Source organism: Hemitrygon akajei, chromosome 1 (genome assembly GCF_048418815.1).
Source record: "Hemitrygon akajei chromosome 1, sHemAka1.3, whole genome shotgun sequence".
NCBI lineage: Eukaryota > Metazoa > Chordata > Chondrichthyes > Myliobatiformes > Dasyatidae > Hemitrygon > Hemitrygon akajei.
The window spans coordinates 218,910,217-218,935,938 of NC_133124.1; the positions used below are offsets into that span (position 1 = coordinate 218,910,217).

General features: G+C 49.3%; 1 protein-coding gene across 2 annotated transcripts in view; it reads left to right on the forward strand.

The window, feature by feature from the left end:
* LOC140735943 (cGMP-dependent protein kinase 1-like) overlaps window positions 1-25,722 on the forward strand; it is a 63,407-nt gene that overhangs the window by 27,207 nt on the left and 10,478 nt on the right. For both annotated transcript variants that reach the window (XM_073061563.1, XM_073061570.1), the window contains exons 5-14: window positions 3,989-4,066; window positions 5,126-5,220; window positions 7,447-7,512; window positions 9,601-9,675; window positions 11,805-11,901; window positions 12,775-12,914; window positions 19,290-19,379; window positions 21,813-21,954; window positions 24,309-24,472; window positions 25,233-25,355. In XM_073061563.1, the coding sequence (XP_072917664.1) occupies window positions 3,989-4,066; window positions 5,126-5,220; window positions 7,447-7,512; window positions 9,601-9,675; window positions 11,805-11,901; window positions 12,775-12,914; window positions 19,290-19,379; window positions 21,813-21,954; window positions 24,309-24,472; window positions 25,233-25,355 (1,070 nt within the window). The remainder of the gene's footprint in view (window positions 1-3,988; window positions 4,067-5,125; window positions 5,221-7,446; window positions 7,513-9,600; window positions 9,676-11,804; window positions 11,902-12,774; window positions 12,915-19,289; window positions 19,380-21,812; window positions 21,955-24,308; window positions 24,473-25,232; window positions 25,356-25,722) is intronic.

Below are 25,722 nucleotides of genomic sequence, written 5' to 3' on the forward strand. Positions count from 1 at the left end.
CTGATGACAGCAGTGTGAAGAGAGCATGGCCTGGGTGGTGGGGATCCTGATGACAGCAGTGTGAAGAGAGCATGGCCTGGGTGGTGGGGTTCCTGATGACAGCAGTGTGAAGAGAGCGTGGTCTGGGTGGTGGGGATCCTGATGGCAGCAGTGTGAAGAGAACATGGCCTGGGTGGTGGGGATCCTGATGGCAGCAGTGAGAAGAGAGCATGGCCTGGGTGGTGGGGATCCTGCTGGCAGCAGTGAGGAGAGAGCATGGCCTGGGTGGTGGGGATCCTGCTGGCAGCAGTGTGAAGAGAGCGTGGCCTGGGTGGTGGGGGTCCTGATGGCAGCAGTGTGAAGAGAACATGGCCTGGGTGGTGGGGATCCTGCTGGCAGCAGTGTGAAGAGAGCGTGGCCTGGGTGGTGGGGATCTCTGCTGGCAGCAGTGTGAAGAGAGCATGGCCTGGGTGGTGGGGATCCTGATGGCAGCAGTGAGGAGAGAGCGTGGTCTGGGTGGTGGGGGTCCCTGATGGCAGCAGTGTGAAGAGAGCATGGCCTGGGTGGTGGGGGTCCCTGATGACAGCAGTGAGAAGAGAGCATGGCCTGGGTGGTGGGGATCCTGATGACAGCAGTGTGAAGAGAGCATGGCCTGGGTGGTGGGGATCCTGATGACAGCAGTGTGAAGAGAGCGTGGCCTGGGTGGTGGAGATCTCTGCTTTCCTACGACAGTGCTTCATGTAGATGTGCTCAAGGGGCCTATTTGTGCCCCAAGCTCCTTCCAGTAACCCAGAGAAAGAAGTCCCCCACCTTCACCCACTGATCGTCTGCAGAACCCGTGGGGAGTAAGAAAGCTCCTGCCACAAAATCACTGGATCACCCTTGAGTAGAATAATATTTGTAATCAGCCCCCCTCACTCCATGTGTGATCTGGAAGAGTAACGTAATTTCTTATTCACGTTGATTGCCCCCTTAATGATTAGCTTCATTTGTCATATGCGTATCAAAATCAGCTTTACTATCACCGGCAGATGTCATGAATTAAGGGTGAAAGTTAAAGGGGAACAGGAGGGGAAACTTCTTCACTCAGAGGGTGGTGAGAGTGTGGAATGAGCTGCCAGCACAAGTGGAGCATGTGAGCTTGATTTCAACGTTTAAGAGCGGTTTGGATAGGTACATGGATGGGAAGGGTATGAAGAGCTCTGGTCCCAGTGCAGATCAATGGGGGTAGGCAGTTTAAATGGTTTGGCTCAAGGGCCTGTTCCTGTGCGGTATTTTATGTCGCAAAATTTGTTGCTTTGAGGCAGCAGTACGGTGCAATATATTAAAAAACACTATAAGTTACAATATGAAATATAAGCGAAGTCAAGTTCAAATTTATTGTCATCTGACTGATCGTATGTTCTACCAAACAAAACAATGTTCCTCCAGACCACAGTGTACCCACAAAGTATTACCATAAACAAGTTAAAAAATATAATTTAAAATGCATGGTGTGCAGCACAGGTAAACAGTAAATAGCTCAGAGTCCTTGTAATGAGACCTCGGTGCTGCTGACGGGGTATTGATTAGACTCAGATCCTGAGGGAACAAGCCGTTACCCAGCCTGGCAGACCTAGGCCTGATGCTCCTGTACCTCCTTCCCGACGGTAGTGGGTCAGAGATCGTGGGATCCTCAATGCTTCAGGCCCTTCGTCTACAATGGTCCCAGTGAACGTCACAAATGGTGGAGGGGTGGGAGACCTCAGTAATCCTCTTGCTGGCTTTTGCTATCTTCTACAGCAGGGATTCCCAATCTGGCGTCCCGTCAGTTAATGGTGGGGGTCCATGGCATAAAACAGGTTGGGATCCCCTGTTCTGTAGGGTCTTGTGGTCCAATACCTTGTGGCTTATGTACCACGTAAAGGTGCATCCATTAGGACAATCTCGGTGGTGCTTCTACGGAAAGTTGTCAGAATGAGGGTGTGGAGCCTTTCACGCAAACTCCTCAGAGAATGTAGGCACTGCTGTGCCTTGTTGAGAAGGTGTTGTGGGTCCAGTTTGGATTGTTTGCAACGAAGAAGGTTCAGGGAACTTTGTGCTCTTCACTCTCTCCACGGCAGAGCCATTGATGTGGAATGCAGAGTAGCTGATCTGCGCGCTCCTGAAGCCCTTTTGTCTTGTCCACACTCAGGCTCGGGGTGAAAAAGGTTAGTGTAAAACGAGAGTATGGCAGTGTTTGTGGACTGTTCAGAAATCTGATACCTGTTCCTAGACCATTGAGTGTGGGTCTTCAGGCTCCTGTTAATGAGGAGAGGGCACGTGCCAGATACCCTGGATATCCTGCGTCGAAACATAGAGCAAATTGGGTCGATGACCAGCATAGTCCAAGGATGTGCTGGGGGCAGCCCGCAAGAGTCATCTTAGCATGGCTACAGCCTATTAACCCTAACCCATACCCCTTCGGAATGTGGGAGGGAACTGGAGCTCCCAGAGGGAGCCACGCAGTCGCAGAGAGAACGTGCAAACTCCTTACAGACAGCGGCAGGTATTGAACCCGGGATGCTGGCAGTGCACTAACCACCGCGCTTTCGTGAGGAGACTCGGCACGTCCAGACTGAAGACGGGACATAGTGATAACATTGCAGAGTCACGCCCAGAGGCTGCCCCTCGTCACACAGTACCGTGCGGAATTCAGAACTCGGCACTGTGCTCGTGTGTGATGCCGAGGTGTATGAGCTTGTAGAAGATCAGGAGGGACGTGGATAGGCTGGTTACGCGCAGCCTGTTTCCCAGGGTGAGGAGTGGAGAACGAGAGCTCCACTCTTCCCTCTAAGCTGTGCGGGTGCGCGGTCACGCAGCAACTGAAATATCCCGTGAACATAGCCTTCATTGCTAATGTTAATAAAATTTTGAAATTATGCAAATATTTATTTTTATTTGTTGAGATACAGCACTCATTTTAATCATGATGACGGGGACGAGGGAATTTGTCACCAAGGAGAGTAGGAATGGAACATATCCCCTCGTTTAAATGATGGTTCCTGTGACAATATCAGACTGTCATCTCATTATTTCACTGTCTTTTCGATTGTTCACATGTTTGTGTGTTCATGTGCACGTGTGTTTGTACACGTGCATGTACATTTGCATCTGTGCAGGTGCACGTGTGCATGTGTGTGTGTGAAATGAGACTGTCATGCATGTAATCCAGTTATCTTACCAATTTACACGTGTGTGTCAGTTTAACGTCACGAGCCACGACTGCTTTGAAATGCTGAATCACTGTTTAAGCCATTTCATTTTCTGGATGATTGTACCCAACACATGCTCTCTACCTCACAAGATCCAGTTCTTAATCACCCCACCTTTCACCATGACATTGATGCCCACACAGTTCCACCATGGGCACTCTCCACCATCAAGGTGACCTTCAAAAGGCGATGCCCCGGAGGGGTGGTGTCCATCATTAAGGACCTTCACCATCCAGGGCACACCTTCCCTTCATCACTCCCATCAAGGACGAGGTACAGGAGCCTGGAAGTACTTTACAAACTCAATCTTTCAGGGGCAGCTTCCCATGAACACTACCTCACCATTTTTTTGCTCTTTTTGTATTATTATTTAATCTATATTTATTTCTTATGTGTATATAAAGTGACACGGAAAACACTGGAGGACCTCAGCAGGTCAGACAACATCCATGAAAGTGAACAAACTGTTGATGTTTCAGGCTGAGAACCTTCTTCCAGGAGGGGCAAGACAGCAGAATAAAAAGGTGGGGGCAGGGTAGCTAGAAGGTGATATTTTTTGTTTATTGCAATGTACTGTTGCTGTAAAACAACAAATTCCGTGACATATGCCAGTGGTATAAATCTGATTCTGATTCTGAACCACCTGTATCCTTCTTCGATCCTCCCTTTCCATCCCTTCAAGATGAGCACGTTGACCAAGGTGGGTGCCTTCATCCATTAAAGCACCAAGTAATCTCAGCCCAGTTCATTTGTTTCATTCTAACATTGCCTTCCAGACTCATTACGAAGAGGGTGACTACATCGTCAGGCAAGGAGCCAGTGGAGATACTTTCTTCATCATCAGCAAGGGAAAGGTGAGTGTTGCAACTGGAGCAACGCTACCACACCTGGGCCAATCACAGAGACACTTACGCACACATAGACCAATCACAGCAGATACCAGCTCACTAATGGACCAATCACAGCAAATACTAACTCACATTTTGACCAATCACAGCAGACACTAGCTCACAACACACAAAATGCTGGAGGAACTCAGTAGGTCTGGCAGAATGTATGGAGAGAATAAACAGTTGACATTTCAGGCCGAAACCCTTCAGCAGGACTGAAAAGGAAGTGACCAACAGCTAAATTTCCAGTATTTGCTGAACTTCTTGAGTTTCTGAGTAACTAGCTCAAAGCTAACCCAGTCATAGCCGGTACCAGCTTACACGGACCAATTAAAATAGGTATCATCCAATACCTGGACTAATGACAGCAGGCATCATCTTATTCCTGGACCAATGACAACAGACATTAGCTCACGGCTGAACCAATCACACCTGAGCAGCTCAGTATTGATAGTAACTCACCCCTCTGCTCACACAGCACACCCCTAAACTGCATGATTAATGGGTCTGGGTAGTTTCTAAACAAGGGAATACCAGCTGATGTGTAATAAAAGGGTGCTGAGCGTAACTGAGAAGTTGAGTAATTTATTCATGATAACACTGGTTATGGGTGGTGGGTGGAAATGCGTTCCTACTAAAGGTGGTCTAAGGCACTCCTACCCTCCGCTAGCCTGCGGGTCACCCTTCGGCAAGGCGTAGCACCTGCTTAGCCCCCGATCAGGGTCATGTGAAGCCATGGGAGCAGGTGGTGGATGGTCATATGAGCAGCCGGTGCAGATCACAAGTCCTGGTTATGTGACCACTGACACCAGGCAGACAATCTCTGAAGAGTATTGATAATGGCTCTACCCCTAAGAAGACAATGGCCAGACCATGATCACGTGGTACAAAACAAAGTAAACGACCTCTAGCTTGTTGCTCTACACATCTTGCTTTGCCTGCCTTCAGTGCTTTTACTGGACTGCATCAGTTTAACAAGGGCCTGGTCTTACCCTAATTTCTTCTGCCTTGACTTGACTCCAGGTGAGAGTGACACAGGAACAATTGTCAGACGAGGAGGCAACATCTCCCAGTTTCCTGTCGCAAGGAGACTGGTTTGGGGAGAAAGCTCTTCAAGGGTACGTCTTCCTTCCATTTCACTGGAACAGTGCAGGCCCTTTGGCCCGCAATGATGTGCTGATTTTAACCTACTCCAAGATCAATCTAATCTTACCTTCCATTTTTCTTCATCTGCTTCTACCACCACTATAGCAGCGTGTTCTATGCACTCATCACACTACGACATCTCCTCTCTAATTTCCTCCAATCACCTTAAAATTATGCCCCCTCATATTAGCCATTTCCACCCTTGATTTATGCTTCTTATCATCTTGTGCACCTCTATCCGGTCACCTCCCATCTTCCTTTGTTCCAAAGAGGAAAGCCCTCGCTCGCTCAGCTTATCCTCCTCATAAGACTATTTGGGATTGTGCATCCTGTTCCCAGTCAGGATATCCTGGACTTTACTTACCTTCCAATACAGTGGCACAATGGGCAAAGCCAGTGCCTTACAGCCCCCTGCCCTCTGGCACTGTCTGGGTGGAGTTTGCACGTTCCCTTTGTGGATGCATGGGTTTCTCTGAGTGCTCCGGTTTCCTCCCACATCCCAAAGGTGTGCCGGATAATTGACTGCTGTAAATAAGACCAAAGCACACAGGAGTTGAAATAGGCCATTTGGCCCATCGAGTCCGTTCTGCCATTCGATCATGGCTGGTTTAATTGCCTCAAGTGTGTGTATGAGAAGGGTAGGATCTGGGGTTGCATGGGTGGGGATGGGAATGTAGTGAGAATAGATCCCTAAGGAAGAGGTTCCCAACCTTTCTTAATGCCATGGATCCTTACCACTAACCAAGTGTTCTGTTGAGAACCCCTAATTTAAGGTGAGACAGGGGTACGTTTAATGGGGATTTGCAGAGCAAACATGTTTTAGTCAGAGTGGTGAGTGCTGGGGAAATGGGGGAATCAAGGCATGAAGGCTTAGCAGTTAGCGTAACCTCCTGCAGACAATTAATCTACTAAACCACACGTCTTTAGGTTGTGGAATTCCTTCCCACAGACGCTGTGGATGCCAAGTCATTATATTTCGAGCAGAGGTTGATAGGTTCTTGATTAGTCAGGGTGTCAAAGGTTACAGGGAGAAGGCAGGAGAATGGGGATGAGTGATAATAATTAGGCTGAATAGCCAAATTCTGCTCCCTTGTCTATGAAAACCAAAATACCTGGAGGAAGCTCATATGGGCACAGGGAGAACTCCTTACGCACAGCAGTGGGAATTGAACCCAGTTTGTTGGCGTTGTAAAGTGTTATGCTAACTGCATAGCTTCCACATCGCCCACATTAAACTGAAGTCTAGAAATTTCTTCTGACCTGTCAATAGTTTGTTAAGAATACTTAAGGTGGAGCAGATAACTTTTTGAAAATTTGAGGGAGGGATGGAGATTATGGGGCTTCCAGCCCAGGACGGGGGGCTGAGGCCAGTTATAGATCAGACATGATTACATTGAATAGGGGGCTAGGCTTGAGGGGACAAATGATCTACTCCTGCTCCTTCTTTCTCGTGTTTCGTGTGCAGAGGGGAACCTGTGCCGTGTACCAGTTCTCAGAGAAATCTGCTTCTGCTGGAGGGGCAAAACTGACAAGGTGGTCAGGGGGCAGGAACCTTCACAACTCCTCCCCTCCGGCAATGTGCGGGTGATACTGGAGGAAATGATCCTACCCAACAGACCTAAACTCTTCTTTCCTCTTTGATATGGGATGGTTTAGCATGGAGATTTAATATGTCTCCAAAAACACCCACACATTTCTACAGATGTATCATGGGGAGCATTCTAACTGGCATGGGGGTGGGGAGCTACTGCACAGGATCGAAGGCAGCTGCAGAGAGTGGTAAATGTAGTCAGCTCCATCATGGGTACTAGACTCCAAGTATCCGGGACATCTCAAGGAGTGATGCCTCAAAAAGGTAGCGTCCATCATTAAAAGACCCTACCACCCAGAACATTCCCTCTTCTCATTGCTACCATCAGGGAGGAGGTACAGAAGCCTGAAGACACACACTCAACGATTCAGGAACAGCTTCTTCCCCTCTGCCATCTGATTTCTGAATGGACATTAAACCTATGAACACTACCCCACTACTGTTTAATTTCCTATTTTTGCACTACTTATTTAAGTATTTTATTTATATATACTCACTGTGATTCAGAGTTTTTCTATTATTGTGTACTCTATTCTACTGCTGCCACAAAGACAGCAAACTTCACAACATCTGCCAGTGATATTAACCTGATTGTGGTTCCTCTCAGGGAAGACGTGAGGTTGGCCAGTGTGATAGCGGCAGAGGAGGTCACCTGCCTGGTGATTGACCGAGAGTGAGTACCTCTTACCTGGGATGGTGAGTGTGCATTAATCGTAAAGTTGCTGCAAGCTCCCAGCCTGCAGCTCAGGGATGGGGGGGGGCACTTCTGCCCCTCACCTCAAAGTCAAACCCTTGAGTCTTGGGATACGTGCTTTCAGGCTTGTATCTTCTGCCCGATAGGAGAGGAGAGAAGAGGGGATGTCCCGCAGAGAGAAGAGAAGAGGGGATGTGGGTGGGGTCTTTGATCACTTTTGCTGCTTCACTGAGGCAGTGAGAAGTATAGACAGAGTCGAGGGAGGGGAAGCTGGTTTCTGTGATAGACTGAGCTGTGTCCACAACTGTCTGCCGTCTTACAGGGGCAGTTACAAGCTGTCACATGGGGTCTTTGCTGATGTGCTGAGTGCCAAACCACTGCTTTCTAGAGAAAAGGAAGCAAAGCGCATGCATTTACGAATCATTTTGTCCTACCACCCAACCCTTCCAGCACCATCTAGGTCATGCAGTCTTCTCACTACTATTACCAGGAAGGAGATACGGGAGGTCCTACACCACTAAGTTCAGGAACAGTTATTACCCCTCAACCATCAGGTCCCACACCACCAAGTTCAGGAACAGTTATTACCCCTCAACCATCAGGTCCTACACCACCAGGTTCAGGAACAGTTATTACCCCTCAACCATCAGGTCCCACACCACCAGGTTCAGGAACAGTTATTACCCCTCAACCATCAGGTCCTACACCACTAAGTTCAGGAACAGTTATTACCCCTCAACCATCAGGACTCACACCACCAGGTTCAGGAACAGTTATTACCCCTCAACCATCAGGTCCCACACCACCAGGTTCAGGAACAGTTATTACCCCTCAACCATCAGGTCCCACACCACCGGGTTCAGGAACAGTTATTACCCCTCAGCCATCAGGTCCCACACCACCAGGTTCAGGAACAGTTATTACCCCTCAACCATCAGGACCCACACCTCCAGGTTCAGGAACAGTTATTACCCCTCAGCCATCAGGTCCCACACCTCCAGGTTCAGAAACAGTTATTACCCCTCAATCATCAGGGTCGTGTGAAGCCATGGGAGCAGGTGGTGGATGGTCGTATGAGCAGCCGGTGCAGATCACAAGTCCTGGTTATGTGACCACTGACACCAGGCAGACAATCTCTGAAGAGTATTGATAATGGCTGTGGTCACCCATCTTGTAAAGACACTGCCCGGAAGAAGGGAATGGCAAAACACTTCTGCAGGAAAATCTGCCAGAAACAATTATAGTCATGGAAAGATCATGATCACCCATGTTAGAGACATATCCACTCCGTCACCCCCAGGGGGAACTACAGAGCAACATACCTGGCTGCAGTGAGAGATAATGCCCTCGACATCAATACAACACTCTCTGTGTCAGTAGCGTTGAGTTCAAATACTCAATGGCTTTGTGGACATCACAGGCTGGACCAAACCTTACCCTAAAACAACACACAAAGTGCTGGATGAGCAGAGCAGCATCTATGGAGGGAATAAATATTTGACATCTCAACACAAACCCTTTGTCAGGACAGGAAAGGAACAGGGCCATAATCAAAAACAGAAGTTGGAAGGAAGGGGAGGGGTACAAGTTGGCAGGTGATAGGTGAAACCAAGTGAGGGGGAAGGTGGCTGGACTGAGGAGGGGAAGTGTGAAGCTGGGAGGTGATAGGGGGAAGGGGTAAAAGGTTGGAGAAGAAGGAATCTGACTGGAGATGAGAGTGGACCATGGAAAGGGAAGGAGGAGGGGCACCACAGGGAGGTGATCGTCAGGTGAGGAGACGGGAAGGGATGAGAGGGGAGCCAGAATGGAGAATTGAAGCAGGGAGAAGGGAGAGGGGAGAGAAATGACCAGATATTTGAAAAATCAACTTTCATGCCGTCAGATTGAAAGTTACCCTGATGGAATATTATTGTGTGTATGATTTGGTTACCCTACAATAGTTGGTTGCAGTTGTTGGAGGCTGATTATCGCTGGGCATTACTCGAGCCCGGATCTCTCGCTGTTTCCTTGCTGACTTTCCCTCGTTATGAAATTGGGTCTAAGTATTTTCTTTCCCTCTGCCTGCAGTTCATTCCGGCAGTTAACCGGAGGCTTGTCAGATGTTCCCTCTGAAGAGTACGAGAGTGCAGAGATGCGGGCAAGGTGGGTGTGAAGATTGGGAGCGCACAGTAAGTACACCTCACATGTGTGGTCATTTCTCTGAGCCACAGTGGACACGGAGGATTGTAGAGATCCTGCTCGTCAAGTAGACAACCTGTCCTTACCTGGGAACTCACTGGTCCTGAACTCTCACTTGTTCACTTCTGAATGACTCCCTCTTCTCAGATGTAACCTTTCGTGTAATATCTGCAATCATTCCACTTGAAATGTCTAACATAGAACAGTACAGCTCAGTACAGGCCCTTCAGCCCACAGTGTTGTACCAACCTTATAACATACTCCAAGATCAATCTACCCCTTCCTTCCCACATAGCCCTCCATTTTTCTATCATCCATGTGCCCATCCAAGAATCTCTTAAATGTCCCTGATGTATCTGCTTCTACCTCCACCCCGGCAGGGTGTTCCACACATTCACCACCCTCTGAGTAAAAAACCTACCTCTGACATCCTCCCTATGCTTTCCTCCAATCACATTAAAATTATGCCCCCTCATATTAGCCATTTCCACCCTGGGAAAAAATCCCTGGCTATCTATGCGATCTATGCTATATCATCTTATACACCTCTATCAAGTCACCTCTCATTCTCCTTCACTCCAAAGAGAAAAACCCTTGCTCATTCAACCTTTCCTCATAACACATGCCCTCTGATCCAGGCAGCATCCTGGTCAATCTCCTCTGCACCCTCTCTAATCCAGGCAGCATCCTGGTCAATCTCCTCTGCACCCTCTCTAATCCAGGCAGCATCCTGGTCAATCTCCTCTGCACCCTCTCTAATCCAGGCAGCATCCTGGTAAATCTCCTCTGCACCCTCTCGAAAATAGTGAGGCTACTAGAACTGAACACAATAATGAGGCACCCTCTCATGTGGAGATGCTGTTTCCTATAGTGAGTGTTGTCAAACCAGAGTCTCATAGAGCTGCAACTTTATCTCACGGCTCTTGATCAAAATCCCCTAACTAATCAAGGTCAACACACCATATACCTTAACCACCCTATCAACTTGCACAGCAACTTGGAGGGATCTATGGACATGGACCCCAAGATCCTCCTGTTCCTCCACACTGCTAAGAATCCTGCCATTAACCCTGTACTCTGCCTTTATGTTTGGCCTTCCAAAGAGAATCACTTCACACTTATCCGGATAGAACTCCACCTGCCACTTCTAAGCCCATGGACTGTGTGTGTTGTTGAAGATTTTCTAGTTGTTATTTTCTGGGGTTCTCCTGACAGTTTGGTTTGGTTAGAAGGAAAAATAGAGCATTACGTGGGAGGGAAGAATTAGATTGATCTTAGAGTCGGTACCACATGGAAGGCCTGTACTCTTCTATGCTCTATTAGTGCACAGTCTCTGGAAATCATACCTGTCTGGAAGCTCTGCTCCATTCTTCCTAAGCTTCCAATCCCTCCCCCAAATTCCCTGGAGTACGTAAGACCCCACAACTGTGGAAATCTACCAAATATTGAAAGGCCTAGATAGAGTGGATGTGGAGAGGATGGTTCCCATCATAGGTGGAGTCTAGGACTAGAGGCCACAGCCCAGAAAGAGGGACATCCATTTCAAACAGAGATGAGGAGGAATTTCTTTAGCCGGAGGGTGGTGAATCTGTGGAATTCATTGCCACAGATGGCTGTGGAGGCCAAGTTATTGGGTACCTTTGAAGTGGAGGTTGATACATTTTTGATTAGTCAGGGTGTCAAAGGTTCCAGGAGGCAGGAGGATGGGGTTGAGAGGGAATGGTGGCGCAGACTCGATGGGCTGAATGGCCTAATTCTGCTCCTGTGTCTTATGCTCTTATGGTCCGGAGTCTCCCTCAATGTGATTCCAGCCCCCCACCAACATTCAGCAAACTAGGGAAGCCAAAACCCCTTGGGTGGCAATCCCCTTCTACCGTGTGCTATCTGGCCCTCCTATCCCCTACCCCATGCTCTACCAACACCGTGGTTCTTCCACGCTCTCTCTCTCCACAGCTCCACTCTCTCCCAATGATGGTCATAGGCTCAGGCCCCTCTTTGCTCTGCTCGTAAGGTTGGATCTCAGGGGACTGGCCTGCACCCCCTCCATGGGTGACCAGCAATTCATCTCCTCTCGTGTTTCCAATCTTTTCCAGCTTTGAGTTGGAAACTGCGTTCTTTGCCAACCTAAACCGTATGGACTTCACCGTCTGTGGTACTCTTGGAGTTGGAGGATTTGGACGTGTTGAGCTGGTAAGGTCCCTGGTATAAGCCATTTCCTCCCTAAGAGAAACTCTCTAGCTATCCACTCGATCGACCCCTCTTATCATCTTGTACACCTCTAGCAAGTCACATGTCATTCTCCTTCACTCCAAGGGGAAAAGCCCCAGCTCGCTCAACCCATCCTCACAAGACATGCCCTCTAATCCAGGCAGCATCCTGGTGAATCTCCTCTGCACCCTCTCTAAAGCTTCCACATCCTTCCTATAATGAAGAGCTTTGAAGTTTATGATCTGTGTGTAGTGTTGAATAAGGACTGCTTCATCAAACATTTCCTCTCCATCCGCCAAAAGGAGCCAAGCACCTTAATTCCCATTCCCATTCCCCACGGCCTCCTTTTCTGTCCAGTTAAGGCCTTCATCAGGGTAGATGAGCAATGTTTTATATTTCAATCTGACGGCATGAATATCAATCTCTATTTCTGGTTAAAAAAAATTCCCTCCCCTGCCCCCCTTCTTTTTCCCACGCTGGTGTCTTACCTCTTCTCACGGGGGTATCACTTGCCTGTGGGTCCCCTCCTCCTTCCCTTTTTCCTATGGTCCACTCTTCTCTCCCATCAGATTCTTTCCTCTCCTGCCCTTTACCTTTCCACCCACCCGGTTTCACCTATCCTCGTTCCCCCCACCCCAGCTTCTTATCCTGACATCTTCCCTCTTCCTTCTCAGTCCCGATAAAGGGTCTCAGCCCAAAACATCGACTATTTATTCCTTTCCGTAGATGCTGCCCGACCTGCTGAGTCCCTCCAGCATTTTGTGTATGTTGCTTTGAATTTTTGCGAGTGCTTTTTCCCTCTCTGTGGCTATCCTGACAGGTTGAATTTGGATGGAGTTTTGATTCCTTCCTCAGGTCCAGCTGAAGAATGAGGACTCCCGGAGCTTTGCGATGAAGATCTTGAAGAAGCAGCATATCGTCGACACGCGGCAGCAGGAACACATCCGCTCGGAGAAGCTGATCATGCAGGAGGCTCACTGTGACTTCATTGTCAGGTACCCGCGCCCCCCCACCTCGAAACCCTGCCCCACTTCCCCTGAGATCTCCTCAAAGCCAGCTCCCTCGCCTCCCTGTGCAGGAAGGTGGGTGGGGGAAGCATTGCCTCTGGGACAGATACTAGATACAGTCTTGATCAGGGTGGGGGAGTCTAAATCTAGAGGCCGTAGATTTGAGGTGAGAGGTGAAGGGGTTAGAGAGGATCAAAGGAGAAATGTTTTCACACAGAGGGTGGCGAGGTGTTGAACAAGCTGCCAGTGGCAAAGCAGGGCACAGCTACAATGTTTAAAAAGCAGTTAGTCAGATTTAGATGTTAATGGGTCAAATACAGATAAAGGGGACTAGCTCACCTAGACACCACCACGGTACATTTTACGCGACACTGTAGCATAGCGGTTAGCTCGATCAGTTTACATTGTCGTCAATCGCCAAATGGGGAATATTCCCCCTGCATTCTGTAAGGAGTTTTTACGTTCTCCCCTTGACGATGTGGGTTTCCTTTGGGTGCTCCAGTTTCCTCCCGCAGTCCAAAGATGAATAGTTGGGGTTAGTCACTTGTAGGCATGCTATGTTGGCACTGGAAGCACGGTGACGCTTGTGGGCTGCCCCCAGCTCATCCTCGGACCATGTTGGTCGTTGACACAAACGATACATTTCCCTGTATGCCTGGCATGCTGAGTTCCTCCGGCATTTTGTGCGTTGTTCTCGATTTCCAGCATCTGCAGAATCCCTTGTGTTTAAAATAAAGCTAGTATTTAATCTTCACCTTGGTCATCATAGACTAGGTGGGCCGAAGGGCCTGTTAACATGCTGTTCAACTCTGTGACTGTGAGAAGGATCCTGGTGCACGTGAGCTACATCGGCTGAACAGATAGAAGTGGGATTTAGAACATAGAACAGTACAGCACAGTACAGGTCCTTTGGCCCATGACCTTTTAACCTACTCTAAGGTCAAACTAGCTCTTCTTCCCACATAACCCCATAATCCTACATCAGAGTCCCTAAAATGCCTCTAATGTTATCTGCCTGCACCACCACCCTAGTCCCCTACCTCTGACATCCCAACCCCATGCTTCCCTCCAACCACCTTAAAATTATGCCCCCTCATATCAGCCATTTCCACCCTTAGAAAAATGTTCTTTGTCTGTTCATTCTATCTAATCCTCTTATCATCTTATACACCTCTGTCAAGTCACCTCTCATCCTCTTTCATTCCAAAGAGAAAAGCCCTCGCTCACTCAGCCTCTCCTCATGAGACATGCTCTCTAATGCAGGCACCATCCTGGTAAATCTCCTCTGTACCCTCTCTAATCCAGGCAGCATCCTGGTAAATCTCCTCTGTACCCTCTCTAATCCAGGCAGCATCCTGGTAAATCTCCTCTGCACCCTCTCTAATACATGCAGCATCCTGGTAAATCTCCTCTGCACCCTCTCTAATCCAGGCAGCATCCTGGTAAATATCCTCTGCACCCTCTCTAATCCAGGCAGCATCCTGGTAAATCTCCCTCTGCACCCTCTCTAATACATGCAGCATCCTGGTAAATCTCCTCTGCACCCTCTCTAATCCAGGCAGCATCCTGGTAAATATCCTCTGCACCCTCTCTAATCCAGGCAGCATCCTGGTAAATCTCCCTCTGCACCCTCTCTAATCCAGGCAGCATCCTGGTCAATCTCCTCCGCACCCTCTCTAATCCAGGCAGCATCCTGGTAAATATCCTCTGCACCCTCTCTAATCCAGGCAGCATCCTGGTAAATCTCCTCTGCACCCTCTCTAATCCAGGCAGCATCCTGGTCAATCTCCTCCGCACCCTCTCTAATCCAGGCAGCATCCTGGTAAATCTCCTCTGCACCCTCTCTAATCCAGGCAGCATCCTGGTAAATATCCTCTGCACCCTCTCTAATCCAGGCAGCATCCTGGTCAATCTCCTCTGCACCCTCTCTAATCCAGGCAGCATCCTGGTAAATCTCCTCTGCACCCTCTCTAATCCAGGCAGCATCCTGGTCAATCTCCTCCGCACCCTCTCTAATCCAGGCAGCATCCTGGTAAATCTCCTCCGCACCCTCTCTAATCCAGGCAGCATCCTGGTCAATCTCCTCCGCACCCTCTCTAATCCAGGCAGCGTCCTGGGAAATCTCCTCCGCACCCTCTCTAATCCAGGCAGCATCCTGGTCAATCTCCTCCGCACCCTCTCTAATCCAGGCAGCATCCTGGTAAATCTCCTCCGCACCCTCTCTAATCCAGGCAGCATCCTGGTAAATCTCCTCTGCAACCTCTCTAATCCAGGCAGCATCCTGGTAAATCTCCCTCTGCACCCTCTCTAATCCAGGCAGCATCCTGGTCAATCTCCTCCGCACCCTCTCTAATCCAGGCAGCATCCTGGTAAATATCCTCTGCACCCTCTCTAATCCAGGCAGCATCCTGGTAAATCTCCTCTGCACCCTCTCTAATCCAGGCAGCATCCTGGTCAATCTCCTCCGCACCCTCTCTAATCCAGGCAGCATCCTGGTAAATCTCCTCTGCACCCTCTCTAATCCAGGCAGCATCCTGGTAAATATCCTCTGCACCCTCTCTAATCCAGGCAGCATCCTGGTCAATCTCCTCTGCACCCTCTCTAATCCAGGCAGCATCCTGGTAAATCTCCTCTGCACCCTCTCTAATCCAGGCAGCATCCTGGTCAATCTCCTCCGCACCCTCTCTAATCCAGGCAGCATCCTGGTAAATCTCCTCCGCACCCTCTCTAATCCAGGCAGCATCCTGGTCAATCTCCTCCGCACCCTCTCTAATCCAGGCAGCATCCTGGTAAATCTCCTCCGCACCCTCTCTAATCCAGGCAGCATCCTGGTAAATCTCCTCTGCAACCTCTCTAATCCAGGCAGCATCCTGGTAAATCTCCTCTGCACCCTCTCTAATCCAGGCAGCGTCCTGGTCAATCTCCTCTGCACCCTCTCTAATCCAGGCAGGGTCCTGGGAAATCTCCTCTGCACCCTCTCTAATCCAGGCAGCATCCTGGTCAATCTCCTCCGCACCCTCTCTAATCCAGGCAGCATCCTGGTAAATCTCCTCCGCACCCCCTCTAATCCAGGCAGCATCCTGGTAAATCTCCTCTGCAACCTCTCTAATCCAGGCAGCATCCTGGTAAATCTCCTCTGTACCCTCTCTAATCCAGGCAGCGTCCTGGTAAATCTCCTCTGCACCCTCTCTAATCCAGGCAGAATCCTGGTAAATCTCCTCTGCACCCTCTCTAATCCAGGCAGCGTCCTGGTCAATCTCCTCTGCACCCTCTCTAATCCAGGCAGGGTCCTGGGAAATCTCCTCTGCACCCTCTCTAATCCAGGCAGCATCCTGGTCAATCTCCTCCGCACCCTCTCTAATCCAGGCAGCATCCTGGTAAATCTCCTCCGCACCCCCTCTAATCCAGGCAGCATCCTGGTAAATCTCCTCTGCAACCTCTCTAATCCAGGCAGCATCCTGGTCAATCTCCTCCGCACCCTCTCTAATCCAGGCAGCATCCTGGTAAATCTCCTCTGCAACCTCTCTAATCCAGGCAGCATCCTGGTAAATCTCCTCTGCACCCTCTCTAATCCAGGCAGCGTCCTGGTCAATCTCCTCTGCACCCTCTCTAATCCAGGCAGCGTCCTGGGAAATCTCCTCCGCACCCTCTCTAATCCAGGCAGCATCCTGGTCAATCTCCTCCGCACCCTCTCTAATCCAGGCAGCATCCTGGTAAATCTCCTCCGCACCCTCTCTAATCCAGGCAGCATCCTGGTAAATCTCCTCTGCAACCTCTCTAATCCAGGCAGCATCCTGGTAAATCTCCTCTGTACCCTCTCTAATCCAGGCAGCGTCCTGGTAAATCTCCTCTGCACCCTCTCTAATCCAGGCAGAATCCTGGTAAATCTCCTCTGCAACCTCTCTAATCCAGGCAGCATCCTGGTAAATCTCCTCTGTACCCTCTCTAATCCAGGCAGCGTCCTGGTAAATCTCCTCTGCACCCTCTCTAATCCAGGCAGAATCCTGGTAAATCTCCTCTGCACCCTCTCTAATCCAGGCAGCATCCTGGTAAATCTCCTCTGCACCCTCTCTAATCCAGGCAGCATCCTGGTGAATCTCCTCTGCACCCTCTCTAATCCAGGCAGCGTCCTGGGAAATCTCCTCCGCACCCTCTCTAATCCAGGCAGCATCCTGGTCAATCTCCTCCGCACCCTCTCTAATCCAGGCAGCATCCTGGTAAATCTCCTCCGCACCCTCTCTAATCCAGGCAGCATCCTGGTAAATCTCCTCTGCAACCTCTCTAATCCAGGCAGCATCCTGGTAAATCTCCTCTGTACCCTCTCTAATCCAGGCAGCGTCCTGGTAAATCTCCTCTGCACCCTCTCTAATCCAGGCAGAATCCTGGTAAATCTCCTCTGCAACCTCTCTAATCCAGGCAGCATCCTGGTAAATCTCCTCTGCAACCTCTCTAATCCAGGCAGCATCCTGGTAAATCTCCTCTGTACCCTCTCTAATCCAGGCAGCGTCCTGGTAAATCTCCTCTGCACCCTCTCTAATCCAGGCAGAATCCTGGTAAATCTCCTCTGCACCCTCTCTAATCCAGGCAGCATCCTGGTAAATCTCCTCTGCACCCTCTCTAATCCAGGCAGCATCCTGGTGAATCTCCTCTGCACCCTCTCTAATCCAGGCAGCGTCCTGGGAAATCTCCTCCGCACCCTCTCTAATCCAGGCAGCATCCTGGTCAATCTCCTCCGCACCCTCTCTAATCCAGGCAGCATCCTGGTAAATCTCCTCCGCACCCTCTCTAATCCAGGCAGCATCCTGGTAAATCTCCTCTGCAACCTCTCTAATCCAGGCAGCATCCTGGTAAATCTCCTCTGTACCCTCTCTAATCCAGGCAGCGTCCTGGTAAATCTCCTCTGCACCCTCTCTAATCCAGGCAGAATCCTGGTAAATCTCCTCTGCAACCTCTCTAATCCAGGCAGCATCCTGGTAAATCTCCTCTGTACCCTCTCTAATCCAGGCAGCGTCCTGGTAAATCTCCTCTGCACCCTCTCTAATCCAGGCAGAATCCTGGTAAATCTCCTCTGCACCCTCTCTAATCCAGGCAGCATCCTGGTAAATCTCCTCTGCACCCTCTCTAATCCAGGCAGCATCCTGGTGAATCTCCTCTGCACCCTCTCTAATCCAGGCAGCATCCTGGTAAATCTCCTCTGCACCCTCTCTAATCCAGGCAGTGTCCTGGTAAATCTCCTCTGCACCCTCTCTAATCCAGGCAGCATCCTGGTAAATCTACTCTGCACCCTCTCTAATCCAGGCAGCATCCTGGTAAATCTCCTCTGTACCCTCTCTAATCCAGGCAGCGTCCTGGTAAATCTCCTCTGCACCCTCTCTAATCCAGGCAGAATCCTGGTAAATCTCCTCTGCACCCTCTCTAATCCAGGCAGCATCCTGGTAAATCTCCTCTGCACCCTCTCTAATCCAGGCAGCATCCTGGTGAATCTCCTCTGCACCCTCTCTAATCCAGGCAGCATCCTGGTAAATCTCCTCTGCACCCTCTCTAATCCAGGCAGTGTCCTGGTAAATCTCCTCTGCACCCTCTCTAATCCAGGCAGCATCCTGGTAAATCTACTCTGCACCCTCTCTAATCCAGGCAGCATCCTGGTAAATCTCCTCTGCACCCTCTCTAATCCAGGCAGCATCCTGGTAAATCTCCTCTGCACCCTCTCTAAAGCTTCCACATCCTTCCTATAATGAGGTTTCCAGAACTGGACCGGTAACGTGAATCAGAGCAAGGTGGTCCGGCGGGTTGGGGTCGGAGCAAGGCGTTCCGGCGGGGTGGGGTCCGAGCAAGGCGATCCGGCGGGGTGGGGTCCGAGCAAGGTGTTCCGGCGGGGTGGGGTCGGAGCAAGGTGTTCCGGCGGGGTGGGGTCGGAGCAAGGCGGTCCGGCGGGGTGGGGTCCGAGCAAGGTGTTCCGGCGGGGTGGGGTCGGAGCAAGGTGTTCCGGCGGGGTGGGGTCGGAGCAAGGCGGTCCGGCGGGGTGGGGTCCGAGCAAGGTGTTCCGGCGGGGTGGGGTCGGAGCAAGGTGGTCCGGCGGGGTGGGGTCGGAGCAAGGTGTTCCGGCGGGGTGGGGTCGGAGCAATGGCCATCCCATTCCAACAGATTGTTTGTCACACCAGGTTCTCTCAGACTGACAGTAGTGTGTGTGTGTGTGTGTGTGTGTGTGTGTGTGTGTGTGTGTGTGTGTGTGTGTGTGTGTGTGTGTGTGTGTGTGTGTGTGTGTGTGTGTGTGTGTGTGTGTGTGTGTGTGTGTGTGTGTGGTGTGTGTGTGTGGTGTGTGTGTGTGTGAGTGTGTGTGTGTGTGTGATTTGTGTTTCTCAGGCTCTACCGGACCTTCAGAGATGCCAAGTACCTCTACATGCTGTTAGAGGCCTGCCTCGGAGGGGAACTGTGGACCATCCTCAGGGACAGGTAACTGACTGTCTTCCCCACCCCCACGCTTAGAGAGTCAGGCAATGTATCCACTCCACGGGCCCCATCCTGACAAATAGACCCTGCAGTAAGCTGAACCTCTCCTCCTATGTAACCCTGACAGGCCGCCCCCTTTCCAACAGGACATGAAACGGAATCTCCATTCACTCCCCCCACCCCCCTCAGCTGGGTGTAAAAATCCCTGGTAAATACAGGAAAAGAGGATGTCTTTCTGTTCTCAGGTTGTGTTTACTACCCTCCCTTCTCTCTCCAGGACCCCAGTTCACTCATTTCTAGTAGACCATCAGACTCAGGAGCAGAATTTAGGCCATGCAACGTGCCATTCCATCTTGGCTGATTTACTATCCCTTTCAACCCATTCTCCTGTCTTCTCCCTGTAACCTTTGACAGCCTGACTAATCAAGAACCTAGCAACCTCCATTTTAAATATCCTCCACAGTTGCCTGTGGTGATGAGTTCCACTGATTCACCAGCCTCGGCATGAGCCTATTTAACGACGCTGGTTTACCATAAGGTTTTCTGTCCCCACCGTGTAAGACTGTCCATTGAAACGGTGTTAATAGAAGTAGCATTCCCTGGTGCAGAACACCTGCCGGTCAGCAACACCAGATTCCTGCCAAAGTCAGAATTGGGTGTATTGTCAGTGACGTATGTCTGTGGCGCGGTACAGAGCAAGGCATACAGTTACTGTGAGTTACACTAAATAATAAACAAATCCAATAAAAGAGGGAATTGTGAGGTAGTTGGTGCAGCATAATAAATGTAAGAAGCTGCGCAGAACCCAAAGCAGCTGGAGAACGCATCTGCGGCTCCTGCACCGACGTCTGCGGGCTCACGGCCCATTCACAAATCTGATGGTGGAAGCTGCTCCTAAAAACGTTGACTACAATCTCAGGCTCCTGTACCGTAAGAACATAAGATAAAGGAGCAGAGTTAGGCCATTTGGCCCATCGAGTCTGCTCCACCATTTCATCATGGCCGATCCATTTCCCTCTCGGCCCCAGTCTCCTGCCTTCTCCCCGCATCCCTTCATTCCCTGACCAACGAAGAATCTATCAACCTCTGCCGTAAATATACTCAATGAATTGGCCTCCACAGACGCCTGTGGCAAAAAAATTCCTCAGATTCACCACTCTCTGGCTAAAGAAGTTCCTGCATTCTAAATGGACGCCCCTCTATTCTGAGGCTGTGTCCTCTGGTCTTAGACTCCCCCATCATAGGAAACATCCTCTCCACATCCTCTCTATGGAGGCCTTTCAACATTTGATATGTTTCAATGAGATCCCCCTCGCCCTTCTGCATTCCAGTGAGTACAGGCCCTGAGCCAACAAACGCTCTTCATGTGACAAGCCATTCAATCCCAGAATCATTTTTGTGAACCCTTTGTACCTCCTCCCTGATGGTAGTAATGAGAAGAGGGCAATTCCTGGATGATGGGGGTTTTTCAAGATGGATGCCGCCTTCTTGGGGCATCTCCATTTGAAGCTGTCCTCTATGGTGGAGAGGCTAGTGCCCATGTAGCTGGTTGAGTTTATGTCCCTCTGCAGGTTTTCCAATCCTGCGCACTGAGCCTCTACACCAGACGTTGAGGCAACCTGACAGAACTCTCTCCATGGTACATCGGTAGATGTTTACTAGAGTAAATAGTAAGAAATATATATTTAAAATAAGATAAATAAGTGGTGCATAAATAGAGAGATGGTGTACACGAGTTCACTGTCTGTTCAGAAATCTGATGGCGAAGGGGAAGGATCTGTTCCTGAAATGTCGAGTGAGTGTCTTCAGGCTTCTGTGCCTCCTTGCTGATGGTAGTAATGGGAGGAGAGCATGTCCTTGGTGGTGTGGGTCCTTAATGATGGACGCTGCAGTTTGAAGATGTCTCGGTGGAGGGGAGGCTACTGTCCTCGATGGAACGGCTGCGTCTACAACCCTCCGCAGCCTTTTCCAGTCCTGTGCAGTGTCCTCCCCCCTCCCATACCAGACAGTGACGGAACCAGATAGAATGCTCTCCACGGTACGTCTGTAGAAATCTCCCAGACTTCGGTGACATACCAAATCTCCTCAAACTCCCAATGAAGCGTAGGCACTGGTGTGCCTTCTTCATGATTGATCAGTATGATTCATTTGTTCATTCTCTCTCCCTTTCTCATTTCCACACACTCACCCTTGTGCTGTCTTCAAGATGGCCTACCTTTTGTTTTGATACATCCTTCTGCAGCCCAGAGTCAAACTCTGTGATAACAGCACCGCAGGCGCCTTGGGACATTCCAATGGACTGGAAGTCCTTAGCTGTGGTTCTGTTGCACTGTGAGACCAGGGATTCTGCCCCCGTGCAGAAACCCACCCAGGTCTGAGAGCGGCAACCACTCCTTGTGTGTGACGCTGAGATACTGATTGTGTGGTAAATTGCAGAGGCTCTTTCGATGATGCTACAACCCGGTTCTACACTGCCTGTGTGCTTGAAGCTTTGGCATACTTACACTACAAAGGGGTCATCTTCAGGGACCTCAAACCGGAGAATATAATCCTCAACCACGGAGGCTATGCTAAACTGGTAAGCAAGGGTGGACTGGTCACCGGGCGTTTTGGTGGGCAGGGGCTGAGTGAGATCAGATCCCTAGTTTTCCCACACAGACACACTCACATATAGTGGCAGTCATCCAGAGACAGGAGGCACAGGAACCCAGACAGAGACTCACACAGAGGTACAAACGCCAACTTGGGCATCCAGAATCTTATTTCCCGAGAGAACACATCTCACTCACTAAAGAAATGCACGGACACACATGCATGTTTCCATAGTTAGACACGCATGCACACAGGCACACGCACAGGCATACAGGCACACGGGCTCACACAGACACATTCAAGTTTACACAAATGTTCTCGTTCACACAAACATTGTCAAACATGCATAAACTTTCCTGTCCACAAAATGCTCTCGTTCACACAAATATTCTCAAGCATACACAAATATTCTCAAACATACACAAACACTCTCACTCATACAAACAATCTCAAACACACACAAACTTTCTCTTCACACAGTTTCAAACATACATAAGCTTTCTCATCCACAGAACAGTCATGTTCACTCACACAATCTTAAACACACACAAACTTTCTCATTCACACAAATGGTCTTGTTCACACAAACACACACAAACTTTCTCTTTCACATAAATGGTCTTGTTCACACAAACACACACAAACTTTCTCATTCACACTCCTGAACACACACGGTCTCGTCCACACACAAACACTTGTTCACACAAGCACTCTCATTCAAACACTCTCAAACACAAACTTTCTTGTTCACACAAACACTCTCAAACACACGAACTTTGTTGTTCACACAAACGCTCATTCATTCACACATTCTCAAACACACAGGTACTCTCATTCACATACATTTGCTCTGACCACACACACGTTCTGCTTCACATAAATGCTCTTGCACACATGCACGCTCTCGAACCCCCACAAACACCCTGGTTCACACACTCCTGTTTGCTCAGATCTGGGCATAGACGGACAGTCTTCAGAATGTCAGATCAAAAACAGATTTAATATATTACTGTCATATGCTGTGAAATTCATTGTTTCGATGCTGGCCTTTATAAATCAGAGCATTGAGTATAGGAGTTGGGATGTAATGTTAAGATTGTACAAGGCATTGATGAGGCCAAATTTGGAGTATTGTGTACAGTTCTGGTCACCAAATTATAGGAAAGATGTCATCAAAATAGAAAGAGTACAGAGATTTACTAGAATGTCACCTAGGTTTCAGCACCTAAGTTACAGAGAAAGGTTGAACAAGTTAGGTCTTTATTCTTTGGAGCGTAGAAGGTTGAGGGGGGACCTGATAGAGGTATTTAAAATTATGAGGGGGATAGACAGAGTTGACGTGGATAGGCTTTTTCCATTGAGAGTAGGAGAGATTCAAACAAGAGGACATGAGTTGAGAGTTAAGGGGCAAAAGTTTAGGGGTAGCACGAGGGGGAACTTCTTTAATCAACTCAGGTTGGAGGAACAACACCTTATATACCGGCTGGGTAGCCTCCAACCTGATGGCATGAACATTGACTTCTCTAACTTCCGTTACTGCCCCTCCTCCCCTTCTTACCCCATCCCTGACATACTTAGTTGTTTGCCTGTTCTCCATCTCCCCCTGGTGCTCCCCCCCTTTCTTTCTCCTGAGGCCTCCCGTCCCATGATCCTTTCCCTTCTCCAGCTCTGTATCACTTTTGCCAATCACCTTTCCGGCTCTTAGCTTCATCCCACCCCCTCCGGTCTTCTCCTATCATTTCGCATTTCCCCCTCCCCCCTCTACTTTCAAATCTCTTACTATCTTTCCTTTCGGTTAGTCCTGACGAAGGGTCTCGGCCCGAAACGTCGACTGCACTTCTCCCTATAGATGCTGCCTGGCCTGCTGTGTTCCACCAGCATTTTGTGTGTTTTGTTAATCAGAGAGTGGTAGCTGTGTGGAATGAGCTTCCAGTAGAAGTGGTAGAGGCAGGTTCAGTATTGTCATTTAAAGTAAAATTGGATAGGTATATGGACAGGAAAGGAATGGAGGGTTATGGGCTGAGTGCAGGTCGGTGGGATTAGGTGAGAGTAAGCGTTCAGCACGGACTAGAAGGGCCGAGATGGCCTGTTTCCGTGCAGTAATTGTTATATGGTACAGTACATCAAAAATATATTATGTGACAATAAGACATACATAAAATATATAAATTAGTACAAAGAGAGTAGAATAATGAGTTAGTGTTCATGGTCAGAAATCTGATGATGGAGATTTGGTCAGCCTGTTCAGGAGGACTCTGATGAACTGCTCTAATGAGCTAGCAGGAAAACTCCAGGATATTATTGGGGAGAGTTAATAGATGTTTCTGTTGTGACTTTGAGGTGGATTTTGGCTTTGCTAAAAAGATTGGTTTTGGGAAGAAGACCTGGACATTTTGCGGCACTCCGGAATACGTGGCCCCTGAGATCATCCTGAACAAAGGTCACGACAGCTCGGCTGATTACTGGTCTCTCGGCATCCTGATGTACGAGCTGCTGACAGGCAGGTGAGCTGCGCTCTGAATCAGAATCAGCTTTACTATCGCCAACGTGTAGTGAGATTTGTTGCTTTGTGGCGGCGGTACAGCACGAGAACGCCCCAGTCTGTAACAGAATCCCGCTAACCGCTGCGGTGCCGTGGCGCCCCAATGCTTTCACCTTTACAGTTGTCTGCGGCAATGAATCCCACCGATTCTCCTCTGGGTAAAGAACTTCCTCCTCATCTCTGTCCCAAAGGTACTAAACTTCCCCTCTAATGGAAAGTTCCTCTCCACGTCCTCTCTGTCTTGGTCTCTCGGGTCCCTGAAACAACCCAGACTGGGTGTTCAACAACGCAGTGTCCATGCTACAGGTAGTTGAGGCAGAAAGGGACTCTGCACCGTAAGAATTGCATGTAGTCACCAATAACCACAAGATGTGGCTCGGTAATTACACGCAGTGAGAGTAGGCGGTGGAGCATGATTGAAGAAATCTACCTTTTCCACCTATCCTCTCCTACCTTCTCAACACAGCACCCTCTCCACCCACCCACCTTCCCCTCACCTGACACCTACGAGCTCGTACTCCTCTCCCTCTCCACCCACCCACCTTCCCCTCACCCGACACCTACGAGCTCATACTCCTCTCCCTCTCCACCCACCCACTTGCCGACTGTTTTCTGGTTTGGACGTCCCTCGGGTGAAGGAGATTATTTCTGCAGTTTAATGGGCAACGAGTTATCCAACTGGTGGGGAATCTTCATCCTCTTGTCATCCATTGCCTTCACAGCCCCCCGTTCTCAGGGTCTGACCCAATGCAGACGTACAACATAATCCTCAGAGGGATTGATATGATTGAGTTCCCGAAGAAAATTACCAAAAATGCAGGCACACTGATCAAAAAACTGTGCAGGTGGGTGTTGCAGGTATATGTGTTTATTTATTGAAATTGTTTGTTAGTTATGTAACGTGCTGAATGACGTGGGCGATCGCCGTCTTCCCCGACCCATGAATGAACCTGGCAGATTCTTCTACAGAAGTGGATCGGTCTATGTTTCTTAAACACCTCATGTCGAAAATGCTGAGATCACTCCATGATAGAGGTACAGAAAGTATCCTGATGGTGATGAAAAATCCAGGGGAGAAGGGAGAGAGCAGCCTAAAACAATGACTATTGTTGGAGAAAATCTACGAAGACGCCCAATCTCCCGGACCTGATTGAGATGGTAGTGGTGATGTCCCAGTGTTCTCTAGGTTCAGGCAGATTAGGAAACTGCAAA